This window comes from Hyperoodon ampullatus, assembly GCF_949752795.1.
Source record: "Hyperoodon ampullatus genome assembly, chromosome: 4".
NCBI lineage: Eukaryota > Metazoa > Chordata > Mammalia > Artiodactyla > Ziphiidae > Hyperoodon > Hyperoodon ampullatus.
In genome coordinates this window covers 22,169,892-22,193,173 of record NC_136917.1, presented here as the reverse complement: position 1 = coordinate 22,193,173, position 23,282 = coordinate 22,169,892, and the positions used below count along the sequence as shown (strand labels likewise).

At 41.1% G+C, this 23,282-nt stretch overlaps 1 protein-coding gene across 1 annotated transcript; it reads right to left on the bottom strand.

Annotated features, from left to right (window-relative positions):
* Nucleotides 1-5,368: 5,368 nt before the first annotated feature.
* LOC307052762 (homeobox protein prophet of Pit-1-like) lies at nt 5,369-7,979 on the bottom strand (the record flags this gene model as incomplete). Its single annotated transcript, XM_079703878.1, has 3 exons — nt 5,369-5,707; nt 6,449-6,681; nt 7,871-7,979. The coding sequence occupies 3 exons, from the start codon at nt 7,977-7,979 to the stop codon at nt 5,369-5,371; spliced, it is 681 nt and encodes a 226-aa protein (XP_079560004.1).
* Between the last annotated feature and the right edge of the window lie 15,303 nt (nt 7,980-23,282).

Below are 23,282 nucleotides of genomic sequence, written 5' to 3'. Positions count from 1 at the left end.
AGACCCTTACGGCCATGAGCTCAGAACCTAGAGAACAGGTCCTGCGACCGTGAAGGGACCAGGTGTTGTTTGCATTGGGCAGACAGCCTGAGGGCTGGAGAGGAGCCAGGCCCCAGGACCAAGAAGTGTCTGAAGCACTTAGAAACGCGTTGCTCGAGCTCCCAGGAAGTTGAAGCTGGTAGAGCTAGAAGCGGCCCAGGCCTCGAGTCCCCAGGTGTCTGGGAGGGGGTTTCTCACAGGAGTTGAATGTTTTAACTCCTCTGCTTTCTTAGGCCTGGTTGTTTTCATTGCGTTGAGCATGCCCCGCCCGTTCCCAGCCCGGACCAGTAGGGTCTCTGGGACCTCACCTCTCAGCCTTCTAGGAGCACCCGGAAACTCCATGGTTCAGCCCTGCGGTCTTCAGTAGCTTGCAGGAGCGCCCTAATTGTTTCCAAAGTCGCTTGGAGCAGTGCACTCCGCTATGCCACCCCAGAGCTCCTGCTCTTACGCCCTGCACACCCATTTCGGACTCCAAGTCATTTCGCTTTCTGAACTCGGATTTGGATCCTGCTGGGAATGGATCTTTCTGAAAAACCAGGGATTTAGATTTCCCAACGCAAGGAAGAATTCGTGACTTCTTTACCCTCACGTGGCTGCATTTCCTCTTTGGTTGGCGGGGATGAGTGAAGGGATGTCGCTGCTTCAAAGGCAGTTCTTTTTCTTTTTAAACCCCAATTGGGGCAAAGATTCCAAACTTCTGCCAGTTTGAACTGTAAGGGTATCTCTAATCCCGAGAAGGAAGGACAGGGGAACCCGAAGAATCGAGGTACGCCTTGCCCTGCCTCTTGGGCTTTCTAAGACCCGCAGGGACGCTGAGATGCCTTGCTAACCTCACCAGCCTCAGCCCCTCAGTTCAGTCCCTGGCACTATAGGCACCAGGATGTGTGCAGGCTGACAGCGAGAGGGGGCCAGTAGTGCGGAAACACCCTCTGCCTTCCTTCCTTTGCTTGCACCCCTTCCTCCCCCATAGTGGGACCGCGGGCCAGGGGGCGGGACAGGAGGCCGAGATGGGCTAGGAAGGCTGGAGTGAAGGGCACAGAGAACATGACCTCGTATGTACCAGCTCACCAGCAGGTGTGATGAGGCAGAGGGGGACCCCCAGTGTGTGCCGCTGCCTGCGTGATCCTAAAAAGCTAGTGGGAGAACCGACCCTCGAATAGAGAACCAAGAATAGATTTTTAAACCTCACACGAATTTAATTTATGATATATGATAAACGTAGCAATTTGATTCAATGAATAAGGTAGTTTAATGAATAGCGCTGGTATATTTTACTTTTGATCTAGAAGAGACTCACTCCCTTGATTCTCAGCATATACAAAAGTAGGTTCTGTAGTTATTTTAGATTTTTAAAAAATCAAACCTTTAAAGAAATATTAGGGTGAAGTATTTTCTAGGCTTAAAGGAAAAAAAATTTTAACTAAACAAGACATTTTCCTAAGCTACCCTTTTTGGTAAACTAATCAGGCTGTATCTCTTACAATTTTAAATGTACATAACACTTAACACAGCAGTCCAACCTTGGGACATCTAACCTACAGAAGTAAAAAGCACCTGGACCAGAGGAAACTGTAGGGGGAAAATGTGATTCAATGGAAAGCCATGCACTGTTTAGGGCCCACCTTTCCAGTTTATTTGACTTTGATTCTTTGTGCACTCTGAGGCTTTCTTTGCCTTTGAGCTAATTTATAACTCTGTAAATTCTAGATAACTGATGGCAATGCAAAAAAATTCTTGTCTATAGATACGTAAATAAATCCCATCCCCTGAAGGGTCAATTGAAGTCCCTCCTCAGCTAGGAAAGAAGGCAATTTTGCCTCCATTTACACATTCATTTCACTATTCCTCATCTATAAATATGCTTGGTCTTTGTCCTTTGAACTGGCTTTGACATCTTTATCGTTGCCTTATGAGTTAAATGAGTTAAATAAAATTTACATATCTATGAGAGTCATGATTTTACCTTTTTTTTGAGAATTATCCTTTAATGAAACAACTACAGTGGCATTTGTGGTGGTAAAACAAAACAAAATATCAAACTAACTCTGAATCTCGAATGACAGGAGAATGGTTAAATGGCTCATAAAATTGCCAGTTAATGGAATGAAAACAATAAAAATCTATGTGATCCAGTTGAAGAATGTTTTTATATCTATATCCACTTACAGTAGGATATCATTTTTATTTTTAAAAAGGAAAAAAATATTAGTGTATGTGTTACTGAGTCCAAGCTAGCTCTGCTTGCCACATAACAGGCAAATAAATCAGGAGATGAGGTGTTGAGGCAAGGAATGGCAACTTTATTTGGAAAGCAGGCAGATGAGAAGGTGGCAGACTAATATCCTAGAGTAACATCTTATCAGTGTCTGGATGCTAGCTTTTTTTTATAGAACAGAGAAGGGGAGGAGGTGAGGAAGTAAAGTAAAAGGCCATAAGTCTTGCAAAATATCTCCTGGTTTTTGGCCAGCCGCAGGGAGGGGCTGTGCTAATTTCTTCTTTTCTGCAGCCATTCACAGTTGGGCAGGGTCAGGGTGTTTCCTTGTGAGCTGAACAAAGGCACTTTAGTTTAATATTCAGGCAGAGGGTCAGGGTTCCCCGAGGGAGGCCATTATGTATGCCTATAGCTATAGACATCAGCCTTTTAGTGATTATAGTAATAAAAATTAATGGAGAGCAAAGGTTAAAGTAAAAGAAACAGATCCAACGTGGAGTCACATTTTGTTCTTCCCTGTTACATGTGTATGTCTGTATATTTTTCTATGAGCACAATAAGTTGTGGAAAGATACACACTACTAATGTTGTTTATCTCATGTTGAGGTGAATTTGCTTAACATGGGGTTTTGTGATTAATCCAGGTTAATATGTATAAATATATATTCATGTACAATATATATTCATCTATATAATATATATGTCTTATATGTATATAAATCTTTTGGGTTGACTGTTACAAAGACCCTATATAACTTTTGTAATTTATAAAACTCTTATTAAGATTTGTTTTATAAAAAAATACCAAGAAGTTTCCTGAGGGACATAAGAGAAATCTGGAAAAAATAACAAGACACACCTTGTATTTGGATAAGAAAATTTAACATTTTAAAGATCCTTACATTTTTGGTAATGAAGACACTATGGTACTGATATCAGAATAGAGAAGCTAATTGGTGGAAAGAATTAAGAGTCTACAGCTGTCCCATATGAGATCTTAGTGTGTGGAAAAATGTTTTTACAAATCAAAGTTAGACTGTTAAATAAATTATATTGGAAAAACCAGCTAGCTGATTGAGGGGAAATTGGATGACTATTCTACCGCACAAGCTAAAATAAATTTAAAATGATTCAAGGCATAGTATTTTGATCCAAATAATAAGGAAAACATGGTGAAGCGGTAAAATTAAGGGGAGATATCTCACTTGGGGTTCCTCAAACACTAATAAGAGATGACTAGGTCAATACACAAATAACTCAGAAAAGCAATGCAGAGGAGAAAAAAATGTAAATTGTCAATAAACATGAAACTATTTTTAACATTCACTAGCAATAGATTAAATGAAAACTGAAAAAATAACCAACTAGGAGACATGACTCTCAGTCAAAAAATTGTCCAAAATGATCAATGTCGATAAGGATGTGCTGAAACTGACACTGATATTTTGGGAGGCATGCAAACCAGTATTATCTTTCAGGAAGGCAGTCTGGCACAAGGGGATAATTACATGGAAATGGAATTGTGCATCACAGAGGTTTCAATTCCAGACTTTTAAAATATAATACATACAAAAAACTGCAAATAAAATCCCCAGAGGCTTGTTTACTCAGAAGTTTTATATGTATGTGCCCATAAGTGAGGTAGACCTACTTATAAATAAGTAAATTATGAGTAAAATAAGTACATTATAAGCAATATGGTATATAAATGGCAAACCAACTAGGCCACAGCATGTTTCTATTAGGAGAGCTCAGACTAAGGCACTTCACAGCAGATTCTTTTCTGGGAATGACCTCTTATGAACCTCAAGACTCACGGTTTGCTCTTGGAAAAGTTTGCCCTTAATCAAATTGTTTCTTCTCTATCACAAACTGAAACTGAGCCCCTCTAAAATTGAGTTCCCTTTGTGAGTTTCTGATTAATCTCTCTACTCAAAACTTTATTGCCTTGTTTGCCTCTTCTGACTTCAATCCTGTGCTAACTGAACACTAATCAAACAGAATCAGATGACTAAAATTGCTATTGTCTACAACATCATTAATGTACTAAAATTGCTGTTGTAGATATCATCATTAACACACAAAATCAGGTTGTTTCTCCAGAGCAGGATGAGCTCACAGATCCCCCAGGTGGCTAGAGAATTGTAAACTGGAAACATCCTGACTTCCACAACTATGATTAAGAGATGTCACAAGATGATGGTTAATCCCAACTTCTTTTTTCTTCTTCTTTAAAAACACTCCCAACTCAAAGGCCAAGTTGGAGCAGATCTGAGGCTTGTCTCCCACTCCCTTGCTTGGCACCCTGCAATAAACCCTTACTTTATTGCAAACATCAGCTGTCAGAGTTTGGCTTTCGGTGCTGTAGTCACAGGAGCCCTTGCTCAATAACAAAGCCACATGCAGGTGACTTAAAAGTTACGTTGAAGGTAACGCTGAAGACTCTTACAGGCTTAGCAAATCAGGTATTACTTATTTATTGTTTATAAAACACTGGAGAGCTAATATTTGATGATCAGATTTACAAAGCCTTTTGGAAGTGGGAAAGACTGGAGCTAAGGGAACCAAGGAGGAGGATTAATTAGAAAACGTGGGGCCAGAAAAAAAGTGTCTGCTGGAACAGAAAGGAGAGGAATAAATTCAAGAGCTATTTCCAGGATAGAATGAATAAAACTTAATGATGGATTCAGATGGTGGTGTTGGGGAAGGGATGTATAGGTAGACATTAAATCAAAAGCCTTATTGAAATCAGCTAGAAACAATGGGGATGAAGGTCCTCAACTGTGATCTCAATGAGTGAAGTCCCAAAAGTTCTATCCCCTTCAACCATTTCCAGCCACCAGCAGCAACCACTGCTTCCCTCAATGTCACTTTTCCACCAGTCACCTCCACTGGGGCTTTTTACCTATATCTTCCAGTAGTTTCACCTCCTTAAATTCACTCAATTAATCAGCTCAGTGAGCCTTCATCATGATCTCCCATTTTAACATTCCCAGTCTCTGAGCTGTCATTCACCATATTTCTACTTCGCCCTTAGAAGGAAAGGAAACCACCCAGTTTTCTCTGTTTTGTGAGGGTCACAGGCTGGGAAAATACCTTATCAGTACTTGTTTAACTTTAGTTCCAGGACTTTGGTGGCTCAAGGCTGAGGGGAAGCATGGATGGGGGTGGAGGGCAGGGCAGATGACCAGCAGGGGTTGCGTGCAGGGTGGGGTACCAGTCTTCAGAATGGTGGGGTCGAGCAAAGGAACCACCAGTGGAAGGCTGAGAGGGAAGGGCATGGTTGTAGGGGTGATGGAAGCAGGTCACTGGGGGAGGTGGTGTTGGGTAGGAGTAGGGGCAAGCAGGGCGCTCAGGCAAGAAACCGGAGAAGGTGGCAGGAGACAGATGGGCCAGTGGCTGGAGCAGTGACCGCTCTTGCTTCCTCTGCTTAGCTCTGCGGTTCTGGAACCAGACCTGAGGAGGAGGGAGAATAGCCACATTAGAGCCCCTCTCTCAAATAGGTGGCATTGTCATATGTGGCTACAGACTGGTACAGGGCATAAGACTCCCCCACATCCCCAGAGGAAGTAAAGCTCTTGCAGAAGGCATAGCTGAACCAGGACTAGTGACAAAGCAAGACCCACACCATTCCCCCAATCCATATCTAAATTTGCCCTGCTACAACTTTGGGTGAGTAAGAAATGTCAACTTGTAAAAAGAAAGAGATAAATATGACACAGTGGCATTTCACCTCCACAGAGAATGGGAAATTTCCTCTAGGGTTATTAGAGACTAAGACTATGGATGAGTTTAATTGTTACAGACCAGGTTAGATTTAGGGTACAGTTTATTCTTAAGATTAAGTAACTCTATGGTTAGAATTGAGCAAGCATCAGGTTGAGTTTCAAGACCATGGTTAGGGACAAGGTTACGTACGTGTGTGAATAGTTAGGATTGAATTTCTGTTGGAGTTCACATCACTGTTAAGGTTGGGGTTTGACATTGAAATTCAAGTTAGGTTAGGTTAGCCCCAAGGTTAAACTCCAGTGAAATTCCTGATGTAGATGAGGTTATGCTGACTGTTGGGTAAGACTCTGTTCTGGCGAACATTTGGGTTAGGGTTATAGTGCCCTGAGAATTTATGCCCCAGTAGTTCCCAATCACCGAATCTGCATTTCTTCAGGGGATGGTGGGCGGAGGATCCTGGGCCATCACCTGGATTCTGGCCTCGCTGAGACCTGTGTCCCGGGCCAGGCCTTCTCGGGCCCAAATGTCAGGGTAGCGGTTCCTCCCAAAAGCTGACTCCAGCTGTTCCAAGTGCGCTGGACTGAAGGTGGTGCGTTGGCGGCGCCGGGAGTGTGGGCGACCCCTCTGTTCTCCTTGTGAGCAAAGACTTGGTCTCCCCACTCCTACACCAGAGAGGTTCCTGCAGGGCTGAGTGCTCATGTCTGAGAAGGAGGGTGGAGGAGAGTTTGCTGCCGCATGGATCCACCCATCCATGCCAGACCACATATGCTGGAACCCCCAGTTTCTACTAGGACCCAGTGTATTGCTCATATACTCTGCCCTGACCAGAAATTCTTCAGCTTTCAGAATTAGCTGAATCCAGCTCAGCCTTGGCCCTGCTTCACTTCTGATTCCCTTAACCCATGCTGCCCTCTCCACATGAAGTCCGCCCCTCAGTCTCACTTGTCCTAGGCACTCACGCTCCCTCTGCCTCACTTCTGCACCTTGTGCCCACTCCCTATTACACTCCCACAGATGCATCCCCATGTAAGGCATGCCCCTCCATAGCCTTTCATCTCTCTCAGCACACATACCACCTTCCTGGGTCTCACCCTGTGGATCTCCTATTCGCTCTGACAACCTAACAAACTGCCCAGGTCTCTGTCTAAGACCCCTATGACTTGCTCCCTGCTCTCATGGTTCAACATGCAACTTAAACCTTTATATTGTTCCCATTGTCCTATTCCCTCCACCTGGGAAGATGAAACATTCCTCACTCTTCTGCTCAGACACACCCTCCTCACACATACATTTCATCTTCTCCCCAATCCCAGTCCTGGCCTGGCCACCAGGCTGCAGGAACCTGAGCTCGTGGGAAAGGCCTGCCTCTTCTCCCTACAGACTCACTAAGCCCCCACACTAATTAGTCTGAGAGCCATCTGGGGAATAGAGAACAGGAGCGAAAGGAAACACCTGGGAGGCACACACTGAGAAAAGATATCTGGAGTGAGGATCCCATCCCCATGGGGACCCAGGCGGTAGACCCTACCCCGTGCTCACTGTCCACCTTAGCCCTCTGATCTCCTCGGATCCAAAGCCCTGGCCCCTCCAACTCTCTTCCTTGGAGAAAGCAGTGCAGTGAGCAAACTCTGAGGTCAGGAGTGAGGAGACAGCTTTTAGCTCAGCCTCTGCCGCCTCCTCATCAGTCAGGGTCTCAGTGTGCCACTCTGTAAAGCAAAGGAGTTGTATCGTCCCATGTGTTCTAAGATTCCCTTGTTTTTAACATGCTAGGATTCTGGTTTTTTATTTCTCCTCTTCACTTTCCTCGTGGCGAACCATCGCCCCACGGAGCCTGGGCATGGAGCATGCACACCTGCTGTCTCCTCAGGACCACCCCAGAGATTCACTCACCCACCGTGGAGATCAAAGTCCCAGTGGCTGCGTAGCCCTCGGGCCAGAGACTGCTGCAAACTCGCCCCTTCTTTTGTTTACCCTGCTCACTCTTCCCTTCTGCATCCATGGCTCACAACAAAGACCAAAGACAGCTCAGGCTCATGTCCCTGAGTCTGTGATTCTGGATCAGTCTTTCTCTGTTTCTGTTCCCCTCTATACCTTGTATTTCACTGCTTTCCCCCTGTTTATACCTCTCTCTGAATCTCTCTCCCTGTGTAGATATAGATAGATAGACCTTTTTCTCTCTCTCCTTTTTTCTAACTTTTATTTCTATTTCTAATTCCCCATTCCTTTGCTTGAGTATCATCTCATTCTGCCTTGCCCTCACCCTGTTTCTCTGTTTTAGTCTCCACTTTTCTCCCCCTGCACCTTCTCTCTCTGGGATGCCGTTCTCTCCTTTTGCTCTCAGCTGCCTACTTTCCCAGTTTGCAATCCCACACTAACTCTTTCTCCCTGAGCCTTGGAGGAGTGACCTGTTCCTCACCCATGTGAGCCCATCCAATCATTGCCTGGTCGCCAGAGCCCCCATCATCAGGGGAGGATCACAAGCCAAATGAGGGAACGTGCTCTGTTGGAGGGTCCAGGGACTGGGGCCAAGAGCTCATATTCCCAGAGGACCAAATTCTTTTGTCCTGTTAAATCCCCTCCTGGGAGCAGGCAGGGGAAGGAAGAGAAAATGCATTCCTCCTGAGACTCCTCCTCAGAACCTCATCATGAGGGGAGAGGGAGAGGGAGAGTTTGTGAAAATGGAGATAAGGAGTACGGCCTGCCTTGTGTCTCAGTACGTGGGTGATTCCCAAAGACTTCTTTCCAGGAAAGTAAAAAACTAAAAACACAAGTACATTCTGGCCCCTCCTAAATATCCTGATTCTCAGAATACACTGGACACCCCGTCAGGACAACCTGAACCATAGGATGAGTCTCCCGGACACCATAGTTCTCAAGTACTTTCTGTTTCCCTCTCCCAAATGTCACCTCCTCATTCACTCAGAACCCCCCAGGACTCCCTGACGCTCCAAGGTCACCCAGACCATCAGAGAACACTTACCCTCAAGAGCATCTGTATTTCAGGTGCATCCTGATCTCCCTGGACCTCAGGACTCTGCAGAAGACTGAGATTCCCATGACATCCCAACATTCTGATTCTTCAAGGAAACCCTGACATACCCAGCATTGCAGAGCAGTCAGGACACCCTGATACCCGCAGTACTCTGCTTCTTGAGATTACTTAGATCTAGGAACTACATTCTGACATCCGTAGGACATCCTGACCCTTTAAAGACAACCCAATATCCTAGGACTCTAGGGTTCTCTAGGACACACTGAAACCTAGAGTATTCAACCTCAACTAGGAGATTATCCCTGTCCCCCGCCATGAAGTTCTGAAATGTCAGAATAGACTGAATCAGTGAGGGCACCCTAATCCCCTTGGAACACACTGTACTCATGGGACTGTCTGATCCCCAATGTTATGCTAATCCTTCACACACATTCTTTAAAAGAACAACTCAAGACAGAAAAACATGGTAATCTTCCAGGATCCTGAGGCTTACAATATGATCCATGGATCAGAAGTATAAGCAGCACATGAGAGCTTGTTAGAAATGTAAAATTTGAGGCCCCACTTCAGTCCTACTGAATCAGAATTTTCACTGTAACAAGATCCCCAAGAGAACTGACTGTACACTTGTCTTCATCAGCTCTGGCTGCCATAATAAAATGCCAAAGGCAAGGTGGCTAAAACAACAGATATCCATTTCTCACAGTTCTGGAGGCTGAGAAGTCCATGATTAAGGTGCCAGCTGATTCAGTTCCTAAGAGACTTTTCCTGGGTTACAGACAGCCACCTTCTGTGTCTTCACAAGACAGAAAGAGAACTCAGTCCTGGTCTCTTTTCTCTTCTTATAAAGACACTACTCTTATCTTGTGGCCTCAACCTCATGATCTCACTTAACCCTAATCACCTCCCAAAGGCCCCACCTCCAAATATCATTGCATCACATTGGGGTTAGGACTCAACATATGAAGTGGTGAGGAGACACAAACATTCAGGTCATAACAACATAAAAGTCAAGAAACACTGATCCAAGATGCCAACCCCTCTCCCCCTACCCCAGGGTATACTGTGACCTCCTAGAGAAACTCGAGCTGCATGACAGCTCTGCCTCCCAAGATTCATGTAGTCAACTTGGATCCACAAGCACACACTGAATTCCAATACTCTTGCTGCCTCAATATAGCCTAGCACTATAAGGGAACTCTGACCAGCCATCCAAAGCAGCCTGATGATCCCAGGACACTCTGATATTACAAAGAAACTCTGACCTACTACCCTGCTCCCCAAGACATTGAGACACTACAGGTTTGACTTGACATCCCAGGATACCATTATTTCCTAGGAGGCTGGGGAGGAGTTTTTTTTCCAGGGCATCCTAATTCCCACTCCCAACCCTGACCTTCAAGGAAGCCTGATACCCAGAGTTCTCTCACCCTACCAGAGGCAGGATGGTGTGGTGGGGAAGAATACAGGTTCTGGAGCCAGGCTGCCCTGGGTTCAAATATCAGCTATACCACTTACTAGCTATGTGATCCCGGGCTCATTACTTTGTATCTCTGCACCTCAGCTTTATCATCTAAGGATAATAATACAGTCAATTCTCTTTATATGGGTAGTTTTGTTCCATAAAGTCATGATAAACACTGAATTGGTGAATACTGAGCCACTGTTACTAAGGGAAATAGGTCCCTGTGAGCCTCTGGCCACAATATTTTTGGTCAACCAATCAATACATAACATTGTTGTATGTGTGTCTCAGTTTAAATACACCTTACTTAATATATATTGTAAACTCATTAACATTGAACTCATGGCCAACAGCACTATAACTCATGCCTGAACAAAGATTATTTTCTCCGTTAAACACCTCATGGCCCTCCTGCACTTAGGAAAACTAGACAACATTACAGCACTATGCTTGGGGGCCATTTGGAACAGTACTATTACCTTCAAAAGACAAAAATGTATAAAATGTTGGCTTAGACAAGATAGAAGTTTATTTCTATCACACACAAAATAAGTTCAGATGTAGGTATTCAAAGGCTGGTACAGTGGATCTAAGATGTCATCAGACTCCCAAGCTCAGAAATTTCTACCCCATTATCTTAGTGTAAGTTTTCCATCCTCATCTTATGGTCCAGGGTGGCAGCTGGAGGTACTGTCATCATTTCGACACCACAGGCCAGAGAAAGAAGGAAAAGTAGAAGAGCGAGCATCCATGTGCCACGAGGGTGGTGCACCCCAAACTCTGTGGGACAGAAGTTCCTGCACTCAGGACCCTTCCTGACCTTGCCCTGTCCCTATGTGCCTCTTCCTCTGGCTGGTCATTTGTGTCATTTATAGTATCCTTTAAAATGAACCAATAATAGTAAATAAACTGTTTCCTTGAGTTCTGTGAGACATTATAGCAAATTATCCAATTTGAGGATGGGGTCATGGAAACCCCGATGTGTAACCAAGTTTAGCAGAGTATGAGTAACCTGGGGGCCCAGTACTTCTGATTGGCATCTGAATGGGGGTAGCTTTGTGGGACTGAGCCCTTAAACTCTGGGGTCTGTCTTAGGTCAGGATAGTTAGTATCTGAATGAAATTAAATTATAGGGCACCCAAGTAGATTGGAAAGGAAAAAGTAAAATTGTCTTTGTATGTGGACACAATAATCTGCCATGCAGAATTTTTGATGGAATTATAAGGAATCTATTATAGCTAATTAGTGAGTTTAGCAAAGTTTCAGGATTCAAAACCAATATTAAAAAAAATCATATAACAACAAATAATAAATAATTTGAATTAAAAACTTAGTACCATTTACAGTAGCATAAAATATGAAACATTTAGTGTTAAAGTTGTCAAAAATATGAGCAATCCGTACACTGAAAACTAAAAATAATATTCATGAGAGGAATAAAAGAAAACCTTTTAAAATGAAGAAATATGCTATGCTTTTGGGTCAGGAGACTAATTATTGTTAATTCTGAAATTGATAACGTTTCATGTGGTCTCAAAATTTCATCAGACTTTTTCATAGAAATTGGCAAACTGATTCTAAAATTTATATAACAATGCAAAAAACCTAGCATTGCAAAAACAGCTTTGAAAAAGATCTAAGTTGGAAGACTTACACTGTCCAAATTCAAGAATTATTAACAAAGATTGTACTCAAGACAAATGAGTCTTGGCCATCAGTCTTGGCTCTGAGTCCTGCCATCAGTATAGACAAATATATGAATGGAAAGGAAAGAATTCAGAAATAAACCCAAATACAAAGGCAATTTAGCAGAGAACGTCTAGCTTTTTTAAACAAGTGGTGCTGGACCAGTTGGCTATCTAAATCATATGGGGTGAGGGGGATGGAACTTGGATCCATACCTCATACCATATTTTACAATTAACCCAAAATGGACCACAGATCTGAATGTAAAATCCAAAATTATAAAACTTCCAAAACAGGTAAAAAATCTTTGGAGGGCTTCTCTGGTAGCGCAGTCATTGAGAGTCCACCTGCCAATGCAGGGGACACAGGTTCATGCCCCGGTCCAGGAAGATCCCACATGCTTCGGAGTGGCTGGGCCCTTGAGCCATGGCCGCTGAGCCTGCGTGTCTGGAGCCTGTGCTCCACAACGGGAGAAGCCACAGCATTGAGAGGCCCGCGTACCGCAAACAAAACAAAACAAAACAAAACAAAACAAAAACTTAGATATGACACCAAAAGACCATATATAAATGAACAAACTGGTTAATTGAACATCAAAGTAAGAACTTCTGCTCCTCAAAATACACTGATAAATGAATTAAAAGACAAGTTACATACTGGAAGAAAACATTTGCAAATCATATATCTGATAAGAACATTTATCTGTTAATTCATATATCTGATAAAGGTTAACTATGCCCAATATACAAATTCAGGAATATAAAGACAAACATTGTAATTTTTAAAAATGCAAAAAATTTGAACAGGCAATTCACCAAGAAATATATGCAATACAACAACCTTGGAAAAGAGTTTGGCATTTTCTTAAAAATGTTAATTTCTTAAAATGATCCAGCCTTTCCTCTTCTAGTTAATTAATCCAAGAGAAGAAAAAGCATAGATCCATACCAAGTCTTGTAGTTGAATGTTGCCTGTGACTTTATTTCTGAGACAACACAAGCCTTCATAGATAGGCGCCTGTATGAACCGTTGTAGTATAGCCATGAAATGGAATATTACCTGCAATAAAAAGGAATAAACTACAGCTACAGCATGGATGAATCTCAAAACAATTATGCTGTTAAAGAAGCCAGACAAAAGTGTACATGTTATATGATTTCATTTCTGCAAAACCCAAGAACAAGAGTTGGCAAAGCACAGCCTATAAGCAAAATTCAGCCCTCTGCCTTTTGTTTTCTTTTTTTAACAAGTTCTTTGGAACATAGCCATCATCATTTTTTTCATACTTTCTATGACTGCTCTCCTTCTACAATGGGAGAGGTGACATTGCAACATCTAGAGTACTCAGTAACTGGCCTTTTACAGTAAAAATTTGCTGACTCTTGCCTTAGTGTACATGTTGAAGTACATAGAAAACACAATGGAATCTATAGAAACATTCCTAGAATTGAAAAGCTAATTTCAGAGTACAAGGTGAATACGCAAAATCAACTGTGTGTCTACATGTTAGCAATAAAAGATTAGAATTTAATCCTCCCCAAATTAATCAACAGATTCAATACAACCCAATCAAAACCCTAACAGACAATTTTCAAGAAATTGACAAGCTGATTTAAAGGTTTATATTGAAAAGCAAAGGACCTAAAATAGCCAAAAACCTTGAAACTTAAGAACAAGTTCAGATCACTTATACTATTGATTTCAATATTTAACATAAAGATTCAATAATCATGACAGTGTGGTATTGGCGTTAGATAAACATAGAAATGAATGCAACACACAAAAACTCCAGAAATAGAATTGAATTTCAACAAAGGTGCAAGTATAATTCAATATGGAAACAGAAATCTTTTTAGCAGGTGATGTTGGAACAACTGGTTATCAGTATAGATAAAAACTAACTCTAATTTTTACCTCACATCATATTCACTCACGGAAATGAATCATAAAGTTAAAGACAAAATTCTATTAAACTACTGGAAGAAAACATGGTACAAAATATTTGTTACACTGACTTAGGCAAAGATTTCATGAATAGGACATAAAAAGCATAACTTTAAGGGGAAAGAGTGATAAGATGAACATTAAAATTAATTTTTTTCTCTTCATAAGGCATAAGAAAATTAAAAGCAAACCACAAACTGGGAGAAAATATTTGCGAAATTTACAATTGAGTCCAGAAAAAAACCCTCAAAAATGAGAAGAAAAACAGCTCAATAAACATAGGCAAACAACCCAATAAAAATGGGGAAAATATTTGAACAGAACTTGACAAAAGGAGATATATGAATAGGCGATAAGTATAAGATGCTCAACATCACTAGTTATCAGGAAAATGCAAATTAAAACCACAATGAGATATTATTATACATCCAGTAGAATAGTTAATGTTACAAAGACTGACAAGGGCTTCCCTGGTGGCGCAGTGGTTGAGACTCCGCCTGCCGATGCAGGGGACATGGGTTCGTGCCCTGGTCCAGGAAGATCCCACATGCCGCGTGAGCCGTGGCCGCTGAGCCTGTGTGTCTGGAGCCTGTGCTCTGCAACGGGAGAGGCCACAGCAGTGAGAGGCCTGCATACCGAAAAAAAAGATGACTGACAATACCCAGTGTTGATAAGGATGTGTAACAATTAGAACTCTCAAATATTGCTGATAGGAATGCAAACTGTCCAGCTATTTTTTGCAAAAGCAGTATTGCAGTATCTTATAAAGTTAAAACATTTACCATAAAAACCAGTAATCACATTCCAAGAAAAATGAAAGCATATGGCCACACACAAACTTCTACAGAAATATACATGGTAGTATTATATGCACATTGTATACATATATAGTGATATGCATACATATTATACATAATAGTTCTAAACTGGAAACAAACCAATTTCCTCAACTGTTGAATGGTTATAAAAATTGTGGATCTCCTTACTATGGAATACTACACAGGAATGAAAAGGAACACAATGTTAATAAATGCAACAAATTTGTGATACATTGACAACATGGATTAATCTCAAAAGCATTATGCTAAGTGAAAGAATTCAAACACAAAAGACCACATACTGTATGATTCCATTTATATTAAATTCTAGGAAACACAAAATTGTAGTGAAAGAAAGCAGATCAGTGATTACCTGGTCATGGAAGGGTGCTAACTTCAAAGGGAAAGAAGAAAATTTTTAGGGTGATATAACTGTTGTGTTTCTTGATTGTGGTGGTGGTTACATGACAACATGATTTTAAAATTCATTGAAGTGTAACGTAAATGGGTAATGTTTATTATCTATCAATTATAACTCACCCCCCCAAAATTAATTTCAAAATATGGAAAGAAAAGAGGCATAAAAATTAAGCAAATGATGGCCTCCCTGGTGGCGCAGTGGTTGAGAGTCCGCCTGCCGATGCAGGGGATACGGGTTCATGCCCCAGTCCGGGAGGATCCCATATGCTGCGGAGCAGCTGGGCCCGTGAGCCATGGCCGCTGAGCCTGTGCGTCCGGAGCCTGTGCTCCGCAACGGGAGAGGACACAACAGTGAGAGGCCCGCATGCCGCAAAAAAATAAATAAATAAATAAATAAATAAATAAATAAATAAATTAAGCAAATGAAAAAAATAGGCAATTATTTTTTTTTTAAATAGGCAATTATTAACTTCAGGAACATTCAAAATTTGTGCCAGGAAAAACAAAAGGATTAGTACACAAACAGTGTATAACAGAGTCAGAAAGTCAGTAATAGATATTGACATACCTCCAAATTGTGATGTGCCTATAATAGGAGCATTTGAGGAAGAGGAAAAGGGATGGTGAAGTGGTATTAACTCATCACCTGTCAAAATGGGAAGACAATATATTGTAAATCAATGATCAAAAATAGCATTATAAACATATTATTTAGAAATATATAAAAGTATTTATATTGGGAAGTTGGATCATGGAGTGGAAAGATAGGTAGTGAACTACCTTTCTCATTTAAAGAATTGTTTAACTTTTAAAGCTATGCTAATATATTTATTTGAGTAAAATAATTTTAAAATAAAAATTCTTGATTAAATACTTGATTTATTCAGTTTTTATATTCCTTTATTATCAATAAGAACATTTAAGGCTATTTTCCCATAGCTTTTTATATTTTTTCTCTAATTTATGAATCATTTGGTTTAAACTTTCTTTTTGATATGGGGATTATGAAGAACACTGTTTTAAATTTTATCAACTGAACATTTCTTTTTACATTTTGATTTCTGGTTTCTAATTTTTGGCTTTGTGGTGAAGGCCATAAGAGAATATATCCTATGAAATCAATGTTTGATTTCATTGATTCAGTTTTCATTTCAAAAACTCTATTATAAAGTTTTTTTTGTAGTCAAGAAAATGGCCAACATTTGTAATTATTCCCTGGGCTTAAAATAAGAATATATATTCTCTATTTTCAAGGTGGAAATATGTGTATTTTATATGTGTATATATATATATATATATATATATTTTTTTTTTTTTTTTTTTTTTTGCGGTACACTGCCGTGGCCTCTCCCGTTGTGGAGCACAGGCTCCGGACGCGCAGGCTCAGTGGCCATGGCTCATGGGCCCAGCCGCTCTGCGGGATGTGGGATCTTCCCGGACCAGGGCACGGACCCGTGTCCCCTGCATCGGCAGGTGGACTCCCAACCACTGTGCCACCAGGAAAGCCCTCCCTTGATTTTTTAAGACTCTAATAATTGTGCATTCCCCTTAACTCCTTTACTAATTACATCTCACAGACATGTACTGAGCACACAACATAGTTCTTCTTGGATGTAGTAAATGAACTCCCAAATGTATGTTGGTGCCAGTGGGAACCTGACTACATGTGATAAAATCTATGTAGTGTTCTGAACTGTTAAGTTTTATTTTAGAAGTAGTTTAGTGCAAATGTTTAAGATATAATAACATGGACTAATGTTGGTGTTTAAGGTTACATGACTCATTTTGGTCTCATCATATTCTTCCTTGCATTACCCATGTCTGCATACATATCTCCTCTGGTTATTACATTACATATTCACTTTGATAAAATACCATAGATTATGCATGGGCACATCCCATACAATGCTCAGTAGAGTTTTTGTTCATCCCAAATAATCATGTATTGAAAAATCACTGATGATGTGGTAGGCAAGTCTAATGGTAACCTGGGAAGTGAACATTCGTAGACACAAAAAAATCAGAAGGGTAAAAATTTAAATCTAGGGAACTAAAGTACTGAGAAGGCTGCTCCAGAACACAGAAAGATTTCACTGCATTCTGGGACCCAAGGAAGCTGCAGGGTTGAATGAAAAGGACCATGTTTGGGATATAGTTTTATTGCTCATCCCTCTCCCTCAACTGTCAGTCAAAAGTTGGCTGTAGAAGAAGCATGAGGATAGAGAGAAATCAGTGAACTTACAATAGGGTACAAAGTCAAAGGGAAAATCACTCTCTATCTACATGGTCCCCACTCGTTCATCTCAAGGGAGAAATCATCATTCACCAGACAGAAGATCCTGTCTGAAGGGGAAAAGAAATCTCAGCAGTGTGGTGTTAACAGAAAGAGGAAGGGCCTCTGTCTTGCTCAGACTGGCTGTGGTGTGAGGTTATATGCTGTTTAATTCTACCAGAGCCTCAAGTCTTTAATCCTCCTACTTCTGGGGACCACCTTCAACTCCATCTTCACTGGCTCCCTGCATTACTTCAACCACTTAAGGGGAATGAAGGGGAAATAAGAAAAGGGGTTTACTCTAGGGTCCAGGTAGAATCAGCCTCTCTTGTGGTTTCCTGCATGTGAGAGTCACACATGACATGAAGTGGTCATAAATTAAAGCTCAGCCTCATGCAGGGCTTCTAGTGCCCTCTCCCCATACAAGCAAAGCAGTGCCAGGCTGGCAGAGTCCCCCCTGGGAGCAGCCAGGAAATCAGGATTGTGTCTGGGAATTCACCCTCCATGGCCTGATTTAGCAGAGGCCAGGCCTGTGCCAGGAGCCTCTTCTCTGCAGCTGGGACTCCCTAAAGACACCACCCCCACTTCACCACAGGCATCTTCCATCTAGCACTAGTTAGCCAACAGGAACAGCTCTTTGTGAGCCAATTAAAACCATCTGGACACAAACCACCTAGAAGGGTGGGATAGGGAGGGTGGAGGGAGGGAGATGCAAGAAGGAAGAGATATGGGAACATATGTATATGTATAACTGATTCACTTTGTTATAATGCAGAAACTAACACACTATTGTAAAGGAATTATACTCCAATAAAGATGTTTTAAAAAACCAACAAAAACAAACAAACAAACAAACAAAAAACCATATGGAGAGAAAAGTTTGGCTTCACCTCACTGATGTTGGAATAAAGGCTCATCCTTCTTCCTGGCACATTTCCCCAGATACTGTTCTCCCTGGAGGGAACAAGGTTTGCTCCATGTCACAGCCATTGGAGGTATTTTCATGTTTCATGGAATCATTTTCCTCTAACTTGTCCTTCAAGTTTCTGTTCCAAGGCCACGGTTTCCATTACAGTCCCGCACCATCTCTCATGAGCTGAAGACGCCCTTCCTGCTATTCCCTGGATATTGTAGCCTAGTAGATATTCTTAGTGTTCTGCCTGTAATATCTTGTCTCCTTGTGGTTGAGGGCAGAAAGCTAGGCTTTATATGAACTTTATCTATCACATTGTCAATTGGCCTTCAAGTAGATGACTTTGTTCTCGGCATTGACCTTTTGTCACTTAAATATTGAAAGCTGGCTATGTCTAGCTTATGAACTCTGATTCCAAATGAATCTGGTTTTCTAGATTAACTTTTCATTTGTGAGCCACACAGAGGTACACAATGTATTGCCAAGCCCACCGTCAAAACAGGCCACCTTTTATTCATTCTAAACTTCAGGCATATCCTGTTGCTCATCAAAAACTACTGGTTCAGGTTCATCATGATTTCTAAATGTGAGATACAACTGATATAAAGGCACAAACTTGCCCCTGTACTGTGGATGGATATATTTGTCAAGAAGGACGTGAGGTTATCTTTGTTGCATGAAAGTAGCTGCAGATGTCCCTTAAGAATTCAGACTTGATGATGCAGATCAAATCCCACAATACAAAGCCATGATTACAACTCAAACTCCCTATAGAACCTAAAAAGACCAAAGAACTGCCTAGTGATCCAGTTATTTCAAGAAATTTCTATCGTAAACAAATTCAGCTTATATCCTTAAAAGTTGTCATAATGAAGCCAAAAGTAGTCTCAAGAAATCATATCTAATATAATATTTTGGTAAAGAAATCATTCAAAGACAAATAGGTAAAAAAATTACTCCGACTTTACTACATGAAGTGGGGAGGAGAGGATCAGGAAGGAGGGAACAGGGACATGGTATAATACTGATGACATTTATATGGTCAGGCCACTCAAGATAGGGGTTCTCTTCCACTCTGAACACCCCCTGCTCAACCACTGCCTGCTTCACCTGTACCCTACTCACACGACTGAACTTCCTACATGCTTGCTCCAGGCCCAGGCTACTGATTGTCCTTATCAAAGGGGTAGTATGGGTCCTGGTAACTAATGCGCCAAACTGATGTAATTCCCTCTATAACTGGCAATCTACACGCCCTACCATCCATTAAGCCACTGGTGTCTCTGTTGCTGACTCCAGGCTTCTTCTTTGGTCTTAAACTGGGCAAATGTAGGCCTTAGAGGCCTGCTGGGTGCAGCCCAACAGTTGGCAGAGCCAGCCAGGAGAACAAGGAAACTCTTGTGAGCACTGAGATGTTGGGAAACACAGGATGGGGAATGGAATGTTGCAGGGCTTGTCCACTAGCTTGTGGGGCCTGAAAGTTGTGGGTTTTATCCCAGAGTGGCCGGCCATTCACACGTGGGGTCCAAAAGCTGAGGGGGTAATCCTGAAAGTTGCAGGGGTAGTACTGCAGTGGATGTCTACTAGTATGTGAGACCTTCTAGTGGCTGTGCATGATGAATGGGGGCTGCCAAGAGATCTGGAGAACAATGGCCCCTCATGGCTCTGCTACTGTATCAAAGTGAGCCTTCTGTAATTGGTTAAGCTAGCTCTCTGGAAGGAATTGGTATTTCTCTTCCTGTACCTTTGAGATGTATATGATCTACCTGGGTTCTCAGGAACTTTAATCTAATCATATGTGATCTCTAAGGGTAAATGAACAAAAAGGAGCAAGGGTTTTAAAAATCTTTATGGGAATAATTATGCTTTGGGAATGTCTATCTAAAATAGACTCTCAAGATTTTTGTAACTTGAAACTAAACTAAGTTACATGAAGAGAATTCATTGACTAAGTCATTTCAAGAAAGGTAAAATATTGGAACATTAATTGCTGGGCAGGTCTAAGTTTATCTACTTTTGCCTGCTTAGGAGAATAAGACTAAAGCATTAAGCTTTCCAATCAGGAAATGCACAATTGTTTTATGGTTTTGGTGAGAGATTAAGGTTTTTAAGGGTTAAGATTATAATCAATCATAATTCTAGTTACTATAACCAAGTTTCTTTATCACTTACATTGTGATAATATGTTTAACTGTGACTTTTTAAGTCTTTTGTCTTTTGTAGACAGTTCTTGTTGTACTCTGATGCTTTTGCAAAAGTGCTTCATCTTCCAGATTCATAGGAACGACCTTTTGACAATAACAGGTCTCTGATAAATTTCAGATTACACTTCAGAACTGGGTAAAAACTTAAATAATCCTAAAGGAAAACCTGATGGCTTCGTAAAAAGTTAATGGAAGGATTGGTTACTGAGTGAACTGGTGAATATGGTTATAATATTTATGGGTTTTGTCTGGAAAGTTTTGATCTGTGTTTTCCAGATAGAGGGATGCCCTTCCCCTCAAGTTAGTTGTGACTTACAGCAATTGGGTATACTACTCCTGAGGGTAGAATTGAAACATTTTTCTTTTCTCTCTGCCCAGTCCCTCCAAAAACTGGGACTCTTGGTTTCTGAGCAGCCTTATCAGGTGAATGGGAAAGACTGTCTCCTGGCATGTGCACGAATCTTGATATTTGGGATACCTCTAGAAGACAGAAATCCACTGAGGTGGAGGCTTATGGCAGGCTTTTGTCATGGCATTCCTGGCCTTGAGAGGCCTTTGGGGAATTCAGTCTGTGACTCCTGAGGACTTCTACCTCAGCCAGCTTGAAGGAGCTGATATGGTCATTTGCAAACAAACTAGTTTTGATTTGCTGTGTTTGGTGGAGATGAGGGTTATTTCAGAGAGAAAAAAGACTATGTTTTAGTGGATGTTAAATTCTAGTTCTTTTAGTTAAGGTCTGTATTTATGACAGGTATTGTGTTAACCACGCTTTTGCCCTGGTGTTCTGAATGGCAAGAAAATTATCCAGCGAAATTTTCACAGATTATAACTACTCATGAAATGTGACACTGCTTGCTTTAAGTCTGCTGCTAATAGCACATGTGCAATGCTTCTGTGACAATTGAGTGTAAGTGATAAAATGTATAGCCTATAAAGTGTTTCCCCATTAACATACCTCTGAGCCTGTTCATGAGATCAGCTTAGTTTTCCTCCAACGTGAGTGACTAGGTGAATATAAAGGAGACCTAACAGCGAGGGATATGATCTGAACCTGAGGTAAGAGCCAGCACCCCAGCATTGAGGGGTGGATATTTTGAGCATCATTGCTTTCTAACAAGATTTGCAAACAAAAGTGGAAATGATGGAAAATATGCACATATTCAGGTATGGGGGAAGTCAGAGGGCTTGTGCATGTATTAACTTAAATTTTACCACCCATTTATGATAAAAACCCTGCAGAAAGTAGGCATAGAGGGAATTTTCCTCAACATAATAAAGGCCATATATGACAAACCCACAGCCAACATCGTCCTCAATGGTGAAAAACTGAAAGCATTTCCACTAAGATCAGGAAAAAGACAAGGTTGCCCACTCTCACACCACTATTATTCAACATAGTTTTGGAAGTTTTAGCCACAGCAATCAGATATGAAAAAGAAATAAAAGGAATCCAAATCGGAAAAGAAGAAGTAAAGCTGTCACTGTTTGCAGATGGTATGATACTATACATAGAGGATCCTAAAGATGCTACCAGAAAACTACTGGAGCTAAACAATGAATTTGGTAAAGTAGCAGGATACAAAATTAATGCACAGAAATCTCTGGCATTCCTATACACTAATGATAAAAAATCTGAAAGTGAAATTAAGAAAACACTCCCATTTACCATTGCAACAAAAAGAAAAAAAATATCTAGGAATAAACCTACCTAAAGGAGACAAAAGACCTGTATGCAGAAAATTATAAGACACTGATGAAAGAAATTAAAGATGATACAAATAGATGGAGAGATATACCATGTTCTTGGATTGGAAGAATCAACATTGTGAAAATGACTATACTACCCAAAGCAATCTACAGATTCAATGCAATCCCTATCAGACTACCCCTGGCATTTTTCACAGAACTAGAACAAAAAATTTCACCTTTTTTATGGAAACACAAAAGACCCCGAATAGCCAAATCAATCTTGAGAACGAAAAACGGAGTTGGAGGAATCAGGCTCCCTGACCTCAGACTATACTACAAAGCTACAGTAATCAAGACAGTATGGTACTGGCCCAAAAACAGAAATATAGATCAATGGAACAGGGTAGAAAGCCCAGAGATAAACCCACGCACATATGGTCACCTTACCTTTGATAAAGGAGGCAGGAATGTACAGTGGAGAAAGGACAGCCTCTTCAATAATTGGTGCTGGGAAAACTGGACAGGTACATGTAAAAGTATGAGATTAGAACACTCCCTACCACCATACACAAAAATAAGCTCAAAATGGATTAAAGATCTAAATGTAAGGCCAGAAACTATCAAACTCTTAGAGGAAAATATAGGCAGAACACTCTATGACATAAACCACAGCAAGATCCTTTTTGACCCACCTCCTAGAGAAATGGAAATAAAAACAAAAATAAACAAATGGGACCTAATGAAACTTCAAAGCTTTGCACAGCAAAGGAAACCATAAATAAGACCAAAAGACAACCCTCAGAATGGGAGAAAATATTTCCAAATGAAGCAACTTTGTCTGTTGGATTAATCTCCAAAATTTGCAAACAACTCATGCAGCTCAATAACAAAAAAGCCAA